The sequence below is a fragment of the Piliocolobus tephrosceles genome, chromosome 4 (genome assembly GCF_002776525.5).
Source record: "Piliocolobus tephrosceles isolate RC106 chromosome 4, ASM277652v3, whole genome shotgun sequence".
NCBI lineage: Eukaryota > Metazoa > Chordata > Mammalia > Primates > Cercopithecidae > Piliocolobus > Piliocolobus tephrosceles.
Genome location: NC_045437.1, coordinates 113034347 through 113052667, shown reverse-complemented (window position 1 = coordinate 113052667; position 18321 = coordinate 113034347). Strand labels below are relative to the sequence as shown.

The window sequence follows — 18321 nt, the reverse complement described above, 5'->3', positions numbered from 1 at the left end:
GGGGGGGGAGAGACGGGCGTCAGGCCAGGGCGCAAGGCACCCGCCCCTGGGCGGCAGGGGGGGGGCGAGGGGGAAACTCTGTCTCAAAAAAAAAAAAAAAAAAAAAAAAAAGAACTGGGCTTGTGGGAGGAGACGCGATCTCTTTTCTCTCAGTAGGGATAACAGAGGAAGTGCCTGGGGTTCCTGCTACTCCTGGTTCCCATGAAGGTGGAGAAGAGAGGCGGGATGGCACCTTGGATCTGGAAGATGCTTCTGGGGCTTATGGGCATCTCAATTTGGCAAAGGGGGCTGACTGAGCCCAGCCCCCTCTGAGCAGAGGAGGACTAAAGTGAGCATAAAGAAGACGGTCTGGACTCTGGGGTAGCACAAGGGTCATAGGGAGTCCTAGCTCTGAAGGCTGTCCTGGCTGCAGGCTCTCTGAGCTGCCCCTGGGGAGCTGAGGGTCCAGGAAGTTTGCTGCTTAGGCCCAGAGAGGAGCTGGCCTGGCACTGGAAAGAGGAGAAAGACAGGTGGGGCCATCATAGGAGAAGCGAGTTGTTTGTGAGCTCAGTCTGCCTGCCTCAGCCTTCCATAGTCTCCAGGACAGCTATGTGGTTGCCACCCGGAAAAGGCCTGACCCCAGGGACGCAGCTGAGGATTGAGATACAAAACTGCAGAGCCACCCAGCCCCCAGCCCAGCCTAAGGCCTGCCTGCTAGCTGCCCTTCTCTTCATCAGTAGGGTTCTCCAGTTTTCTGTTCCCAGTCCAGGCCCAGTGCCTTCTCCAGTTTTCTGTTCCCAGTCCAGATCATCATCTGGTACATCATTGTTTCAGACAAAAGGACCTGTGTGGGTGGCTGGGAGAGGATTCCAAAGCCATTTGGCACCCAGGTCTCTTCTTATAGGAGGCAGTGTGGCTACCAATATCCTCATGGAACTTGTCCTGCTTTGGGGAGCTGCCATCAACTCCTCCATGCCTAAATGACCTACAAGCCTTTGGCCCAGCCCATCTGCACCCCCATGATGTTCACTCAGGGCTGGCCCCTTCTTACACTGCTTCAGCTGGGAAGCACCTTAGTAGCCTACACTGAGGAGCCCAGGGCAGGAAATGGGACTTGGCACAAGGACCGATAACATCAGGGGTGAGGACAGCCCCCATGGGTCTGATGGCTATCTGGGCACTTTTGAAAGCAGCTGGTAAGACCCTGCTGGTGATGCCCTAGGAGATGCCAGTCCAGGAAGGGGACCTTCAGGAGTATGGGCAGGAAGGCCCAGGGAGGAGTAATAGGAGAACAGAGGCCTACAGGTGAGTGGCTGTAGGAGGAGATGGGGCCTAGATCTTTGGAGGCTGTAGCCAACTGTGCCATTGCTGTGGAGGTGCAGACAGGCCAGGGCTCCCACGCCCAAAGCCCAACTCCCTATGCCCCAGAGCACAGAATGGTCTGGCGGGGGTATAGAGTGTGGCCAAGCACAGGGAGAGGCAGTGGATGTAACTCTTGGGGTCTCTGTACCTCACTGAGCTGTGCTGGGAGTGGTTTTCTTGAGGCTGAAGTTGGTCCAGTTCACAGCAACTTTCTGACGAGTCTGCTTTGCAGAATCCAAACAGAACCTGTTGGGTTTGGGGGACACAGGAGAAGCACAGTCAGAGGTTCCTTCTCTTCCTCACTGGACTCCTAAGGTACCATGTCCCCATCACTAAGAAACCAGGTTCTCTACACAACCTCTTTGGCTCTCAGATGTTAGTGTTAAGCAGGCATAGGAGCTTTGCTGGCTTGGTGGCTTCTGGACTGGGTCCAGGGGACAACGTATGAAGACAGTGAAACTGCCTTGGGATTCTACTTCCTTCCTCATCTGGTATTTGACTCTCTAGCTCTGCTGGGCTGGCTTCCATCATTCCCTTAAGTACAGTCGTCCCTCTGAATCTGCTGGGGATTAGTTACCCAGATATCGAAATCTGCAGATGCACAAGTCCCTTATATAAAAAATGGTATAGTACTTGCATATAACCTGCACGGCTCTTCCCATATACTTTTATTATTATTATTATTTTTTAATAAGAGATAGGGTCTCACTATATTGCCCAGGCTGGTCTTGAACTTCTGAGGTCAAGCGATCCTCCCACCTTGGCCTTCGGAAATGCTGGGATTACAGGCAGGAGCCACTGTGCCTGGCCTTCCCATATACTTTAAATCATCTCTAGATTACTTAAAATACCTAATACAATGTAAATGCTATGTAGTTATATTTTTATTTTTATTTATTTTTGAGACAGAGTCTTACTCTGTTACCCAGGCTGAAGTGCAATGGAACAATCTTGGCTCACTGCAACCTCTGACTCCCAGGTTCAAGCGATTCTCTTGCCTCAGCTTCCCAAGTAGCTGGGATTACAGGCACTGCCACCATGCCTGGCTAATTTTTGGATTTTTATTAGAGACAGGGTTTCACCATGTTGGCCAGGCTGGTCTCGAACTCCTGACCTCAAGTACCTCAAGTGATCTGCCCCCCTTGGCCTCCCAAAGTGCTGAGATTACAGGCATGAGCCAACGCCTGTAAAAATACATATTTTTTTGAGACAAAGTCTCGCCCTGTGGCCCAATCTCAGCTCGCTGCAGCCTCTGCCTCCCAGGTTCCCGCGATTCTCCTGCCTCAGCCTCCTGAGTAGCTGGGATTACAGACACGTGCCACCATGCCTGCCTAATTTTTGTATTTTCAGTAAAGACAGGGTTTCACCAAGTTGGCCAGGCTTGAACTTCTGCCCTCAGGTGATCTGCCTGCCTCGGCCTCCCAAAGTGCTAGAATACCTGGCCAAAAATACTAATTTTTAAAAATTTTGCATTATTTAGTAATGTATTGCTTTTTTTTTTTTTTCCTGAATATTTTCGATTACAGATATGGAGGGTGACTGTATGCTGTGTTTCTTTCACCCTAATCTTCTGTACTCACTGCCTCCCTTGGCATGAATACCTTTTCATCTTGTCTGGCCAACTCATTCTTACTCTTCAGGTTTCAACTTGGTTACCACCTCTCCTGGGAAAGCCTCCTGGCCAGCCCCCACCCCTTCCATCCTCCCCAACCCTATGCCATGTATCAGTAGGCTGCATGTTCATGGCCATCTAGACTCCTGGTCCAGACTGCTTCACTGACCTCAGCCCAGGCAAAGCAGAGAATGTTCAAGTGAAGACATAAAGTGAACATAGCTGGAAAAAGCCCTGGTTCTGGGGGCCTGACATGCCTCCTCCTGTCTCTCTTGCACATTCCTAGATGTGCCATCCTGCCCAGTTGCTCCATGGATTTTCAGCAGGCAGGCTGGTGGGAGAGGGCCTGGGGGGGGTGCGGTGAGCCTCCCCAAGGGGTCAGGGCCAAGGGAGCAGGCCTTTTTGAGGCTTGAGGCACAACACGGGGCTTGAGTGTGGGCAGGACCTGGAGTCCTCCACAAGTGGGAGAGCAGGCAGCCCACACCTACCTCTTAAAGTACTCCACCTCTCGGTCAGTCTCATCCATCTCCACCCCGTCCATGTCCTTGGGCAGGAACACATCGTCTAGGAAGACACAGCCAGGAGGGCTCAGTGCCCATGGCCAGGCCTCTGGGGTTATGCTCTGGGGGCAGCACTGCCTATACACAAAGGCTGCCCCTCCACCCCGTGGCCTGGCTGGGGTAGGGGTCAGCCGCTCGGTTCCTGGTGCACTCACCCAAGGAGGAGGCTGGCTTCTCCTGCTTGTTGCGGCTCCGGCGGCTGCGGCCCTTGCCCTGGGGCAAGCTCTGTGGCCTTGCTGGGCCTGGGGGCTGCACAGACTCCTGCTCCTGAGGCCGTGCCTTGGCCTCGCCTGGCCAGTTTCGCCAGGAGCTGCCCTTCTCCTTCTCAGTTTTGGGGCTGCCAGCCCAACCTGGTCCTGGCCGGCTCCCCCGGCTCCCCTCTCCAGCCTCGGAACAGCTGCCTACTTTGGGAGGCTCTAGGACCTTGCCTGGCTGCTTGGGGCCAGCAACCTGGCCCTTGGCACTGGGAACCTCTAGGCTGGCTGGGGGCCGGGGGGCTGGGCTTGCCTCGCTCTTCTTGGCCTGACTGCCCTGCCTCTTGCCCTTCCGCGGCTTCCCACCTGAGGACACAGGCTCAGGCAGCTCCTGCTTGCAACTGGGAACTTCCTTTGAGCTTGGCTCCTTGGAGCTGGGGTAGCCCGGCTTGGGTGTCTTGACCCAGATCACCCGGGACAGGTTGGGCACGGTGTTGAGTCTCCTCACGAGCCCGTTCTCGGGAGCGATACCGGGAGGGGGCCCCCTCACCTCTGTCCATGGTGGGTGGGGGCCTCTCATTTCTGCCCATGGTGGGGCTGGCTCGCCTGGAGCTTGTAACGTGTGGTTCTGAGGGGAGCCCAAAGTCAAAGGGGACAGGTCAAGGTTGATGTCAGGCTGCTGCTCTGAGGAGCCACTGAGGTTTGATGGGGGCAGACTCTGAGGCTCGGGTTCAGCAGCCCCCTCCTTAGAGAAGCCATTGCTGTCCATGCTGAGCTCACACACACTGAAGCTGGCACGGATGGAGTCTTTGACAGTGTTTTTGATCTCCTGCAGACGGCTGCTCAGGAAGCTGTTGACCCGATCTAGTTCCCGGTCGGGCCACTCCAAGAGCCTCTCCCTGGCAGGCCTTTGCTCCCGGCTTCCAGAAACACGATTCGCCTGCTTTAGAGCTTCTGCTGCCAACTGGGCCTTCTCCTTTTCCTGCCAAGACAAGAGGCAGTTTTAGCAGGGGCTGTCAACTGCCAGGCACAATGTGATACCTGACCCATCAGCCTGGGGCCCAGCTTTGCCACTAACTTGCTGGAGGCAAAGCCTTAAAATCCTAGCCTGCTTACCCACCCTGCAGGAGTGACAGCAAACTGCAGCCAGACAGGTGCATGTCCTGGGGGCAGGGGCACAGTCATACCCACAGAGGGTAGGGTTTTTACAGCTTGTTCACCCAGAACCCCAGTCTCAGTGGACTCATCTGCAAAATGGGGACAATAATTTCGGAGTAAAGCCAAAGTGGGGATGCATGTGAAGAAGACCACTACTAGAGAGGCATTCTCTCTACCCCTGCGCTTGGTAGGGAAAAAGCCATGCCATCATGGGGTCTTACAGCAGGCAGGTGTGGGGGTAGATGAGATTGCTCTGGTTGGGAGGACATGTGCCTTCCTGATACTATATCTGGGTATTACTAAAGAGGACGGTGTTCCCATAGAAAGGCCAGTTGCTACACACTTGGTCTCAAGTAATCAAGGCCACATCTAGAGTGTGCCCAATGGCATGCCATGGACAACCAAACTGGCCTACACAGCCAAGATGGGAGAGCTGCTCCTTTGCCCAGGTGAGGCCTGGAAGGCTCAGAGAGGCCAGGCCCTGCTGGTTGGCTTTGATAGACCTGGATCTAGGGAATCAAAATGAAAGTCTGTGGGATCTGAGTCACCCCAACCTCTCCATCCCACGTCAAGGCCAACGACGCCTTTAGAGGGAGACAGGAGGCAGATACCAAAACCCTCGGGAAGGAGGTGGCTGTGGTGTGCCTGGCACCACTGATTCCCGCTGTCTCCTGTACTTCCAGCTGATTTGGGAATGGAGGAAGAGAAACATGAAAGGGCAGCTGGTGAGAGAAACCAGGGCTTGCTACCACCTCAGAGTCAATGTAAAGAGGGTGACCCTGCGTCCCACCAGGCAGGCACTTGTCTTTTGTGAATCCTGGCTCCACAATGGACTACAGTCAATTGTTCTGTGGGACCTTGCACAAATCACTTATTCTCTCTGAACCTTACTTTCCCTATTTGTAAGTTAGGAGGAAGAGGTATCTCTATATTCCAGGGTCACAATGAGGACAGCTGAGAGTCTGTGTGGGGTCCTTTCCCATGTGCAAAGGAGGGGCTGGGCTTCATGGCCCGCAGGGAGCAGCTTTTCTAGCTGTGGGTAGGGCTCAGAGGCCCTGGGTTGGACCAGTGAGGACCAAGGGCCCTTCACCTCGCTCCCCCAGCACCACACAGATTTCACAGAAAAGTTTTGCTGCTAAAACAAAAAGTCTGACTACTGGTGTGGAGGGAATGACATGGAACCATATACACTCTGGTATCAAGAGGAGAAAGCACAGAAACACACACTTTCTGCTTTGTACCATGAGCACTTCCCATAGATGTCTCCTTTAATCCTTGCCACTGTCTTTGCTGCATCATGACCCCCTGCTTATAGGTGAGAAACCTTGACTTTGGAAAGAACAGGAGGCGGCGGCGGCTAGGAAGTGGCAGAGCCAGGACAATACACCCAGGCCTGATCTTCAGAAGTTCCTATGTTTCTCAATTCCATCTGACGACCATTTACCGACCATTGAGGCTGTGAGGCAGCAGGCCAGGCCCTGTGAGTTTAGCGTACGGTGAGACATTCTCTGCCTCGCTGACTTTAGTCTGCTGAGGGAGACAACAGCAAACAGCCTGTTGAATTCAGAGTGACAGTGACAAATGCTGCATGGAAGAAAGCACAGGGTGATCTGGGAACCTAGAGGAGATGCTCCCAACCCAGACTGGGTCACCAGGGAGTGCTTCCTGGAGGCAGCAGGATCTGCACTGAGCACTGAAGCGGGAGTGGGATTATCCTGGAGGCAGCGGGACAAGCATTTTCTAGACATAAGGAATAGCAAGTGGAAAGGCTGGAAATGGGAAAGCTCAGTATCTTCTGGGAATGCAAATCATTTAAAGGTACAGCTGTAGCCCAGATTTTTTGGGGGATGTGGGGGTTGGGTGGGGCAGGTGGGTAGGAAGGTCAGAAAGGAGAGGCTGAGAGATAAAGCTGGCAAGCTGGCAGGGGCTGATCGTGAAGAGCCCTGCAGACCCTACAGGGTTTGTGCCCGAGGGCAGTGTCCAGCTACTAATGGCTTTTAAGGTAGTGGCAGTAGGGTGGAGAGCAGTCGACTGGTCTGAGCTATCAGCGACGTGGCATGGATAGGGCTTTTGGTGATGGGTAGGGAGACAGAATGAGAAAAGTCAAAGAAACACTGATGGCCACTATGGTTGCTACAGCAGCCCCACTGCCTGAGCACTCACACGTGCCGGGCACTCTGCCCAACCTTTCCATACATCGCTCCATTTCATCCTCGCAACAATCTATGACTTAGGTTCTGTTATTCTCATTTTATGGATGAAGAAACTGAGGCTTAGAGGTTAAGTGATTTGCCCAATGTCATACAGCAAGTGTGGGTGAGCCAAGTGTCAAACTGAGATCCAGTTCCAGGCACGCTGCTCTGGGTTGCTATAATGCACTCCCCAGGCTGGCGCCCAGAGCTCCGGCTCAGGCAACAGGGTGGGAGGCGGTGCCATTGACTAGAGAGACAACAGAGAAGGGATAGCAGGCCTGTTTGGAGAAAGACAACAAGCTGAAATTTGTATGTGCGGAGTCTGAGATACCTGTGGGACGTCCATGAGGAGGTGTCCAGTAGCAGCTGGAGACGTGGATATGCAGGGCGGGGAGGAAACACTATTTGGCTCTTTCTAGATGGCATCTCTCTTTCCCAGGGAGATGTCCCCATGAAAGAGGGTCAAGTGGAGGAAGAGGAGCTCACAAAGGAGACAGAAAGGATGTCAGAGAGGCAGGCAAGACATCTGGAGAACATGGTACTCCCCCTTCCCTTTCCTGCCTGGCTGAGGTCAGAGGAGCCAAAGACAACGCGTGAAAAGGAGAACACACACAAAATGCCAGCTATTCTCTAGTGGAAGAATACGACAGGAACAGGAGAGGAGGATGGATTTGGCAACAAAAAAGTCACCAGTGACTCTGGAGAGGGTGTGGGTAGAAAACAATCTGTAGTGAGCTAATGGGTGGAAGTGAAGACAGTGAATGCAGACATCATTTTTCAAGAAATGTGGCTGTGATAAGAGGAAAGAGGCTGGAGAGGGGTTGAGAGAGAGGTAACAGTCTCAGGGAGCAGTTTGCTTCCAAAAAAGAAAGTGATGGGCACAATGAAATGTGGATGGGAACAGCACGGAGGAGAGGCTAAGCTAGACCAGGAGCCTACTACTGGGCTGAGAGATGAAGAAAGTACTGCACGGGCCTTAGGCAGGAAAAGGGTGACTCTCATGACAAGGAAGAAAGTATGTTTGCAGGTGGGAATGGCAAAACAGTGGGAGAATCCCTGTACAATGGCTTTTTTCCTCATTGAAATCGAAAGTGAGGTTATTTGACAAAAAATAAGGTGTGGGCTGGGTAGGTCTAGTGGTTTGAGAAGACTGGAGGCCTGACAGAAGGACTGTGGGGAATGGACGTGCTAAGGCACAGGAAGCCCAGGGAACCATGAGAGGCCCGCCTGGTGACACGGGAGCTCAGCAAGCAGAAGCCCACATGGCCGGCTGCCACAGATTCACTCACGTGCTTTTCTTGAGCTGTAGAAAGGGAGAGCCAGGCTAGGGTGGAACCCAGGGCTGTGGTGTTTGAGTGGGTCTGAAAGAAAGATAGCGGGACAAGGAACTGAGTACTGGTGAGTGAGTGAGAGATGGGTAATTTGCCTGCCCTCCTACCAATACTTACAATGCTTACTCCATTCAAGTGAGTGAGGAATGGATTGGCCTGGGAAGAAGAGAAAGGGGGAGGAGAGTCTTCAGTGGATGTGGAGGAGTGGCCAGGAGGTCACAGATGACAGAGCCAGGGGTGCAGTTTTTTGTTTTTTTTTTTTTGAGACAGAGTCTTGCTTTGTCACCCAGGCTGGAGTGCTGTGGCCGGATCTCAGCTCACTGCAAGCTCCGCCTCCCGGGTTCACGCCATTCTCCAGCCTCAGCCTCCCAGGTAGCTGGGACTACAGGCGACGCCACGTCGCCCGGCTAGTTTTTTGTAGTTTTTAGTAGAGACGGGGTTTCACCGTGTTAGCCAGGATGGTCTCGATCTCCTGACCTCGTGATCCGCCCGTCTCGGCCTCCCAAAGTGCTGGGATTACAGGCTTGAGCCACCGCGCCCGGCCAAGGGGTGCAGTTTTTAAGGAGCAGGGTGAGCGTCTCTCTGCTCCCCTCTCCCACTGCCAGCCCGTGACTCTCTCACCTTCATGTAGACAGAAGACACAAAGACAAGGTGAGAGAGTCACGGGCTGGCAGTGGGAGAAGGGAGCAGAGAGACGCTGAGCTCTGTCCATCTCCTGAGGCAGGAGAGAAGGAGCAGCTGGGCTTTGGTGGAGAGCCAGACTGTGAAGTCCAGGAGGTGGAGGGAGACAAGGGAGAAGGCTGCTGTCTGCAGAGATAATGACCATAATCACTTAATGCATGCCACTGCCACTGCGTGTCTGTCCCTGCCTGCAGCCCCACGACTAAGTCTGGAAAGGGAGGGCTGCCTGGTTCCACCTGGGCCTGCCAGACAGGAGCTGTGCAGTGTGGGATGAGTGAGTAGAGCCTCCGGATATGTGAAGTGGGATGGGAGTACAGTGGAAGTTACCAAAGGATGGCTAGGAAGGAGGAAACAGCTGAACTGAACTTGGAAGGAAAGTTTGTCAGAAGAAAAGGTGAGAGAAGATAGCATTATCAGTAAAGGGGAAGAGACATGTGGGCACACATATTTATGAAAAGCACACCAGACTTGGGAACTGCCGGGTATGCTCTCTGGGGACCTAACTGGGAAGCACTGCCCTAAGAAGCCAGGAAAGGCCAGAGACTGCTGCAGCCCACTGAACCTTTCTGGCTGGGTGATTCTGCATGGGAGAAAGATAGTGCTGACCCCTCTCAGAAGGCAGCGGTGGGACCCCTTGGCTCACTACTTCAGGCGGCAGGAGCAGGATCCTGGTTGTCCTCGGGGCTGAAAAAGGATGGTGAATCACTTCGGCTTTCCAAAGCACTAGGGCTGTTTGACCACCCAGGAACTGGAACTAGCTGGTTGTTACACCCAAATCTCTTCGGATGCTGGGCTCCCAAGCGTGTCACTGTGCAGATGCAGTTGGGAGTAGGCAGGTGAACAGGTAATGAAGCCACAAAGGACAAGCCATCAAGCTCCGGGGCTCATCTGGCAGGAAGGCTGCCCAGGAATAGTTCACCAGGTTCTGTCCTCAGTCCCGAGGACTGGTTCATTCCCCTGGCTTCAGTTACATCTCTGCACTGGTAAACGCTAGCCCTGCACTTCTCCTCTAAGATGTCTCACGGGAACCTTCAAGTCAACATGCCTCAACTGAATTCACTGTCTTCTGCAAATCCCATCCTCGCTCAGTGAAAGGTACCACCATCTTGCTGGTCACCAAGCAAACACCTGGGAGACATCCCTGCCTCCATCTCCCTCTCCTGCCATCAGATCAAAGGCCCATCACTTCGGCTTTCTCTGAAAATCCCTCTCTTCTTCTCTGGCCCCACCATCAATCATCTCTCCCTTGGCCTGCATTTCCTGCCTGAGGCATCGAACTCGAGGTCTTCCTGCCTGGAACCCTCCAAGCTACCATTTGGCCATGCTGTAATCTTAGGATGCAGGTGTGACCAACTGCATTCTCTGATTAAAACCCTCAGTGACTTCTCTCACTGGTAGGATAAAGCCAAAGCTCTTCCGCAGGGCCTCGAGGGCCCTCCCTCAACAACAGTGTCCATCCCGCCTCTCTTCTGCTCAGTTTTGGCTGTCAAGCTGTTGTGGAATGTGCCATGCCTGCTGCCAGGAGGGCCCTCCTGAGGAGTCTGTACTCACAGTCAGCCTCTTGTAAAGCCATTTCCAGGCAGGATGGGGGACTTCCCTCATCCCAGTACTTGTCACATGCTAATATGCTTGTCCAGTTTTGTGTCAGTCTCCCCACTGGGCAGCTTCTCCTGGGTGAGAACTTAACTGTGTCACACTTTGGCTGCCAGTATTTGTAGAAGTGTTTGCTGAATGAATACATGACTGAAGCAAGTCCTCAGCTTGGAGGAATCCAACAAGCAGCTTCTTAGGCCACAACACGTTTTTTCCTCCAGTTATTTGCCCCCAGGCTCCCTGACCCTGATGCCTCCCCAGCTCATTCAGACGTTCCCAGAACAGTGAGCCAAGCTGAGGCTTTTGGCAGCCAGCATCATTCACGCCCCAGAAGTCCTGGGGGTTGGGGCGAGGGTCCTCAGGGAGGAGAGATGGCAGAGCTGGGCTCTCCCTACACCCACCTTCTTTTTCAGCTTGTGCCGGGCCCGCTTGGCGGCCCTGGCGCTGTTGGGGACTTTGGGCTCCGTGCTGTTGATGAATTCCAGCAGCTCATCCACATCTCGGTGGTCCACGGCGGGCTCCCCAGGGATCCCGCCCAGGGCGCCCCCCTTCATGGGCAGCTCCTCTTTCCGCCTGGTCAGCCTCGAGCGGAGCTTCTCCCGGATCTCAGTATAGTTCCGACTCGTCGGGGCAGCGGGCGGCTGGTGGGGGGGGAGGTGCTGACATTACACCCTGGGCCTGGGAGGCCCATAGCACTCCCACCCGCTGGCACCAAGTATGTGATGAGAAGCAAGACAACTGTTCTCTCTACCATTAGCCACCAAGGCCACATGGCTTCACCCTCTCAGCCAGGCTGAACCCAGGTGGCAGTGGGTGAAGGGACTAGGAGGGAACAGGGCAGAGCTGGGCAAACACTGACTGGGGAGCCGGGAAAGCAAGTTGAAGCCCGGGCTTCGTCACCGGGAAGCTGTATGACCTTGGGCGAGTCACCGAGTCTTTGTGGGCCTCAATTTTGTCATCTCTAAAATGAGGATAATAACCCGTAGCTCAAAGGTGACTAGCAATTTAATTACTTCATTTCTTCTATCCTCAACTGCTCTACCCTAACCAGCGGCCCTCTCCTCTTCACCTTATGAGACTTCTGCACTGCTTCCTCCCCCTGGCCAGAGCCAGCATGCCCTCTGATCTGAGCCTCCTTCCTGGCGCCGTCTGTGCTCACGGCCTGTCCCTCGGCTGGCTGTCACACTTGGGGGACTGAGAGCCTTTTTGCTTCCACTCTGCCTTCATCACGCCCAAGCGTTCACTTCTCTGGGATACACACGTATACATACTCATCAGAATCATAGCTTTCTCTCTGCCATTTCCTTTCCTTTTGCCTAAGGAAAAAAAGTCAATCTTAAGAGAAACCACGAGAAGAGCAAAGGTAGCAAAATGTTTAAAATCCCCGATCTCACGAATGTGCTGTGAGGATAAGCGAGCGGACGCAGGTGCAAGACTCATGGCCCCAGCGCGGTAATCGCCACCGTGAGCAAAGGGGTCTCTCTGGGGAGAACAGTGTGCTCCTTTTGCTCACCTGGGCTGGCCCCAGCCCTCTCTGGCCTGGGCAGGCTCACTCACCGCATTGTGGCCGAAGAACTCACAGTAGCAGCAGTCACAGAACTTCCCATCTCTCTGGTGGGTGGAGGACGAGGTGCAGGAGCTTCGCTCAGAGCTGCTATCCTCTTCCTCACCCAGCCCCTCATCTGCCTCGCAGGGCTGGGGCAGCTGGCAAGCCAGGCCACTGTGTGCAAACTTGTGCCCCTTGCACCCGGGATCCCTGATGATGGGGAGGAAGGCCCAGAGGTGAGGGAGGGTGATGTAGGAGCCCAGGAAGCATCCCAACCACCACATGCCGTCCTGACCGCCCTTCACTGGCCCCACTCCACAGAGGTCCCAGGCAGTCCAACTACATTGCACCTCTCACCAGAACAGGGCGAACACCTGCACTGTCCCTCAAGGCCCATCCCAAACACAAATGTGGCTCTTCTGGAAAGGTTTCCCCACACCTCCCTTGCCTGCACCCACCATGCACCCCTTCTCAGGCTGCTGTGCACACCTCACTCCATCCTCTGCTTACTGTGCGTCACGGTCACGGTCTGTCTGCGCATGTGTCTCTTAAATCGGACTGTGCGCCTCAAGGGCAGGGGCTGCATTGCTTCAGTTTTTGGGTCCCAGTGTGTAGCATAACCCGGCACACAGCAGCTGCTCAGTAAATAGGCCCGAACCCATTGGTGGGCTGATGGCTCCTCTGGAACACTCAGGGCTATCCATGAGGTCAGTCTCCTTTCACTTTCTAAGGTGCTTCTGAACAGACTCTGGTGCTCTGGAGCAGTGGGTGGAGCTGCCTTAACCACAGGGCACGGAGTTGAGAACAAGCGAGTGACTTCTGGGACACCAACTATAAGAGCCACTGTTTGTGCCAGGTTCTGGATTCGGCATCTTCTTTTTTTCTTTTTCTTTTTTTTTTTTTGAGACGGAGTCTTGCTCTGTCGCCCAAGGCTACAATGCAGTGGCACAATCTCGGCTCAGTGCAAGCTCGACCTCCCAGGTTCATGCCATTCTCCTGCCTCAGCCTCCCGAGTAGCTGGGACTACAGGTGCCCACCACTACGCCCAGCTAATTTTTTGTATTTTTAGTACAGACAGGGTTTCACTGTGTTAGCCAAGATGGTCTCGATCTTCTGACCTCATGATCCACTTGCCTTGGCCTCCCAAAGTGCTGGGATTATAGGTGTGAGCCACCATGCCTAGCCTCGGCATATTATTTCTAACCATCCCCGAAGTCCTGCAAAATAAGTATCATTATCCCCACTTTGCAGTGGTGGAGAGTGAAGCTGAGTACTTGACTGCTTTGCCCAACAGGTGGCCGGGACTCAAGGATGCAAACAGACCGTGACAATAATGCATGATAAACAGGAGGATAAAGTGAGGTGTGCATAGTGCCCTGAGAAGGCGTGCATGGTAGGTGCAGGCAGGGGAGATGTGGGGAACACAAGCCCACATTTCTCTCTATGCAAAACTCTACTCTCTCCACTGTACTGTTCTGCCTCTGGATTTCAGGAAGCACTGGGATATCTTGTAATACAGAATATTTTCCCAGGGTAAGAATGAGACATATGCCTGAAACATCCCATAATTTGAGCCAGGAAGAGCTGAAGCCTTAGGTTGGGCCATGAGCAGCTGAAGCACCCATTGGGCTGGTCCAAGGGAACCGAGAGCAAGGATGGTGCTCAAGGAGCTGTGTGGAAACCCAGCTTCCAGGGCAGTCCAAAGCAGCCCTCTCTGCTGCTAGAAAGGATGCTAAGCAGGTGACATGGATTAAAAAACATGGTGGCAGGAATAATTATCAGTAGTGGTTACAGAAGTGTATTCTAAATCAACTATTCATTATCTATTGCATTAGCAAAATTGATTTTTTTTTTTTTTTTTTTTGGAGACGGAGTCTCGCTCTGTTGCCCAGGCTGGACGGAGTACAGTGGTACAATCTCGGCTCACTGCAACCTCCGCCTCCCGGGTTCATGCGATTCTCCTGCCTCAGCCTCCCAAGTAGCTGGGACTACAGGCACACGCCACCATGCCCGGCTAATTTTTTTTTTGTATTTTTAATAAAGACAAGGTTTCACCATGCTGGCCAGGCTGGTCTGGAATTCCTGACCTCGTGATCTGCCCACCTCAGCCTCCCAAAGTGCTGGGATTACAGGCAGGAGCCACTGCGCCTGGCCAGCAAAACGGATTTTATTTTTTATTTTGAGACTGGCTCTCACTTTGTTGCCCAGGCTAGAGTTCAGTGGCACGATGTCAGCTCACTGCAGCCTATATCTCCCAGGCTCAAGCGGTCCTGTCCCACTTCAGCCCCCACAACCTGAGTAGCTGGAACTAGAGGCATGCATATTATGCCCCACTAGTTTTTAAATTTTTTGTAGAGACAGGGTCTTGTTATGTTGCCCTTGCTAGTCTCCAATCTTTCTCAAGCAGTCTTTCTGCCTTGGCCTCCCAAACTGCTGGGATTACAGGCATGAGCTGGTGCACCAGGCCACAAAATTGATTTTAGAAAAATTAAAATAGTGTGCCTGCAAATATGGGAAACCAGCGCTCATTGGTGGTTACATCAATTTGGAGACCCCTTTGGATAGCAGTTTTTCAATGTGTATTAAGAACCCTCAAAAAGAACAAAAAACACCTAAACAGCCTTTAACCAGTAACTTTTTTCATTCTGAGAACTTGATTCCAACAAGAAAAATCCAAAAGAGGGAAAAGGCTTTAAGCAAAGACATATTTAGAGACACTGTTGGTAATGTTAAAATGTCGGAATAACCCAAATGCTCAGCAACTGGAGAACAATAACATGAATTGCGGTCAATGTTCTCCAGCCTTTGAAGCTGGGGCTAAGAACACCACAACAGAACACAAATATGCTGAGGAGGCAACACTAAGTGAAAACCGGCAGGTGGCAGACTGCAGACACTGTCAACCCGGCATGTGCAAGACACAGGAGACTTTCCCATAAGAAAATAGAAACGCATGATAAACACAGATCTGATTTCTAACATAAAAATATATCTTCTCCAAAGAATTATCTTTCAAATATATGTTAGTATAACCTTTCTCAGTACTTAAGAGTTACTTCTAGGAATCTCCCCAAAGGACATGATTTCTCATTCAAACAGATTTAGGTGCAGGGATGCTTACTACAGTCTCATTCATCATGGTTAAACTGGAAATGCCTACATGTCCAGAACAGGGGAATGATAAAGTATGCTTGAGCTATACAGTAAGACATTATATGGCCATTGAAAAGTTTCTTGAAGAATTTTAACTGGGGAAATGATCATGACATGATGTTAAAAAATTATTACTACATGAAAGGTATATCAAATATCTAATTATGTTATTTATATACAGAAACATGGTGAAAATATACCACAGTGGTAGAAGCTTAGGTTGTGAAGACATTTTTTTCCCTTACACATTTCTGAATTGTTCCAAGTTAAAGACAACACAAAATACAAAACAAAAAAACCCCATGTACTATTTTTTTTTTTTTTTTAAACTCTGTCATCCAGGCTGGAGTGCAGTGGCATGATCAATGCTCACAGCAACCCCAAACTCTTGGGTTCAAGCAATCCTCCTACCTCAGCCTCCTGAGTAGCTACGACTACAGTTGCATGCCACCACGCCTAGCTAATTTTCAACATTTTTTATAGAGAGGGGGGTCTTGCCACATTGCCCAGGCTGATCTCAAACTCCTAGGCTCAAGTGATCTTCCTGCCTAGGACTCCCAAAGTGCTGGGAGTATAGGTGTGAGCCACTGTGCCAGGCCAAAATACATACTTCTTTACAATTGGAAAAATAATGAAAGGACAGACATAGTCTACTCTTTAATTTCCACCTCAAAGTTACCCCCAAATTGTCCACAATTCTAAGTTCAAGTGAGTAGAGTGTGCCCTTCATGCAGCGCACTTACCTGTGAGTGCTAGGGGGTGGCTGAGAGCTCGGGGGTGGGAGGAGAGGCCCGCTGCAGTGCTCACCACAGTGCCCGCTGCAGGGGTGGCTGCACCCCGAGAATGGTGGGGGCATCTTCAGGAGTGGCATGCTGGTGGAGGGCAGATGGGAGCTCTGACATGGCCCTGGAGTATGGGGGGCGGTGGCAGCAGCAACAGGGCACTCTGAAGCCTGGGCAGGGAAAGGTGCTGCCGGGGTGGTGGGCAGCAGGTGTGGGTGGGGCGGGGAGCCAAAGGAGCTGGGGTGAGACGGGATTAGAGATGCTGGCTGGGGGTGGTGGCCGGTGGGGCTGTTAGGGGGAGCAGTGAGGTCTGAGTGCTGGTGGTGCTCCGAGATGGGGAAAGCCTCACCTGTGGGCAGAGGAAGGAGAAAGGGGTCAGAATAGGAGCCCAGACCTGGGAAGGAAAGCCCGCAGGCTCACTGCCACAGCATCCTGCTTCTGTGACCAGAGGGCACAGCCTCTCCGCACAGGGGACCCTGGAGCTGAAGAAGATTCTGTGGGCAGCAACACAGCTGAGTGGGCTCAAGGAGCCCAGGCCCAAGCAAGGAGGTACTAGGAATGCTGATTCCACAGAAGGCCCCATGCCTTTTCTGTAGCATGAGCAGGGGATGTATATTCTGTCTCTCAGGGTCTCTCTAGGATTTGCTTGTACACAGGTACTCCTCAGGCCTGGAGGATGATCTGCAGAAGCCAGTGGAGCAGCAGGCCCGGGCTCTGCCTCTGTGCCATGTGCAGCAAAGCAAAAGGGCACACCAGACCCCTGAGGGCCCCATATTTCATAGAAGTGGGAAGAAGGTTCTGATGACTCTCTACTTATGTACAAAAACTAATGGAATTATATACTGCTCAACACTCATAATTCTGGGGGCAGCACCACTTTGAAGAACTCAGCTCCTTCATTTAGAAGTATGACAGTAAATCATATTTACATAATAAACCAATAACCCAAGAGTTTTGTCTCTGGGTCTCTGAGAGTTATTTCAGAGTCAAAGAAGACTTACACAGCTGCTAAATTAGCTAATAACCATTATGGCTTATACTGCCAATCTCCTGGGCATTTAAATGCAGTGCTTTTATACCCATCCCTTAAGTGGGGAAATCAAGGCCTAGGAAGACACGGTTGCCCAGATCCTCTGTGGTGCTGCAGGGGTCAGGTGATCTAAGTCCTACGACTCCACTTTCTACTCAGACCTCACTGGGTGCCCTCTTGATTCAATGTGAACTACCAGAGCCAATGACAACTTTGAGAGGCAAACGTTTTCTACTAGCAGTATTTTTCAAGTTCAGAGTTGTGGGGAAAGGAGTTCCAGAGACAGTCAAGGTCTAAGCTGCCCCTGCTTCCCCCAGAACAGTTCCACTTTTACTTATTTTAGTAACCAGTCTTATGATTTATTTGAACAAAGTGGACAGGAAAACACAGCTATCCACCTGTATAGGGCCTGGCTCTCTCCCGAGCCTGGAGACTCACCGGGGATGGTAGGAGGACTCCCAAGAGAGCTGCCTGGCATGGCCTCACTGGAATGTGCGGAATTCCAGAGGCCTGAGAGCTTATGTGCTGACAGGAACGAGCTAGGATCCCAGTCTCCTGAGTTCCCAGGGCAGGAAGAAGAGGACGAGGATGAGGATGATGAAGAGGAAGACGAGGACGAATGAGAGTCATCTCCACAAGACTGTGATTTGCAGGATGTGTGTGACAAGGAGATCTGGAGAAGGGGGAGGAAAAAGGCTCATGGTCAAACAGCAAACATCGGAGCTGACCCTCTGCTGCCTCGGCTTTTCCTGAGGGAGCCCCTTGTCTTCCAGGCCATGTGCCATAGCAAAAACACAATGAATACAACTCCAGCTATAAGAACAAATGAGGGCCAGGCCTTTGCTGGGAAAGGGCTGTGGTGGTCCCACTTACATGCAATGTGTGGAGACTGGGGAGAAAGACTCTGGTAGGGGCAGAGACTGCCTGTGAACTGCGGGCCTTTGGGGAGTAGAGAGCTGCCAAAGACAGGAAGGGCCTTTTGGCCAGGAGTCCTGAAGCTAAACTGATCCTGGGTAAAAGGGAAGATCTGCAGTGACGTGAGAAATAAGGAAAGTCTGGCCATCGTGATTCATGAGACAGCAGACTTAGATGGCTCCCTGGTGTCTGTCCTTCTAACTAGGGCACATTTCAGACCCTCAAACTCATCT

The 18321-nt window shown here is 52.3% G+C and overlaps 1 protein-coding gene across 28 annotated transcripts in view; it reads right to left on the bottom strand.

Moving 5' to 3' along the window:
• Window positions 1-18321, bottom strand: part of FAM193B (family with sequence similarity 193 member B) — a 36028-nt gene that overhangs the window by 1147 nt on the left and 16560 nt on the right. For 20 of the 28 annotated variants that reach the window (XM_023185027.3, XM_023185052.1, XM_023185038.2 and 17 more), the window contains 10 exons: window positions 17612-17846; window positions 16105-16492; window positions 12220-12418; window positions 11064-11303; window positions 8347-8418; window positions 6310-6343; window positions 4824-4954; window positions 3669-4689; window positions 3442-3517; window positions 1490-1587 (listed from right to left, as the gene is read on the bottom strand). In XM_023185027.3, coding sequence (XP_023040795.1) covers window positions 1491-1587; window positions 3442-3517; window positions 3669-4689; window positions 4824-4954; window positions 6310-6343; window positions 8347-8418; window positions 11064-11303; window positions 12220-12418; window positions 16105-16492; window positions 17612-17846 — 2493 coding nt within the window. In that variant the 3' untranslated portion in view covers window position 1490. Of the gene's footprint in view, window positions 1-1489; window positions 1588-3441; window positions 3518-3668; window positions 4690-4823; window positions 4955-6309; window positions 6344-8346; window positions 8419-8505; window positions 8545-11063; window positions 11304-11731; window positions 11979-12219; window positions 12419-16104; window positions 16493-17611; window positions 17847-18321 lie in introns of those variants that run through there. The other 8 variants (XM_023185031.3, XM_031935454.1, XM_023185029.3 and 5 more) reach the window with 7 other exon arrangements.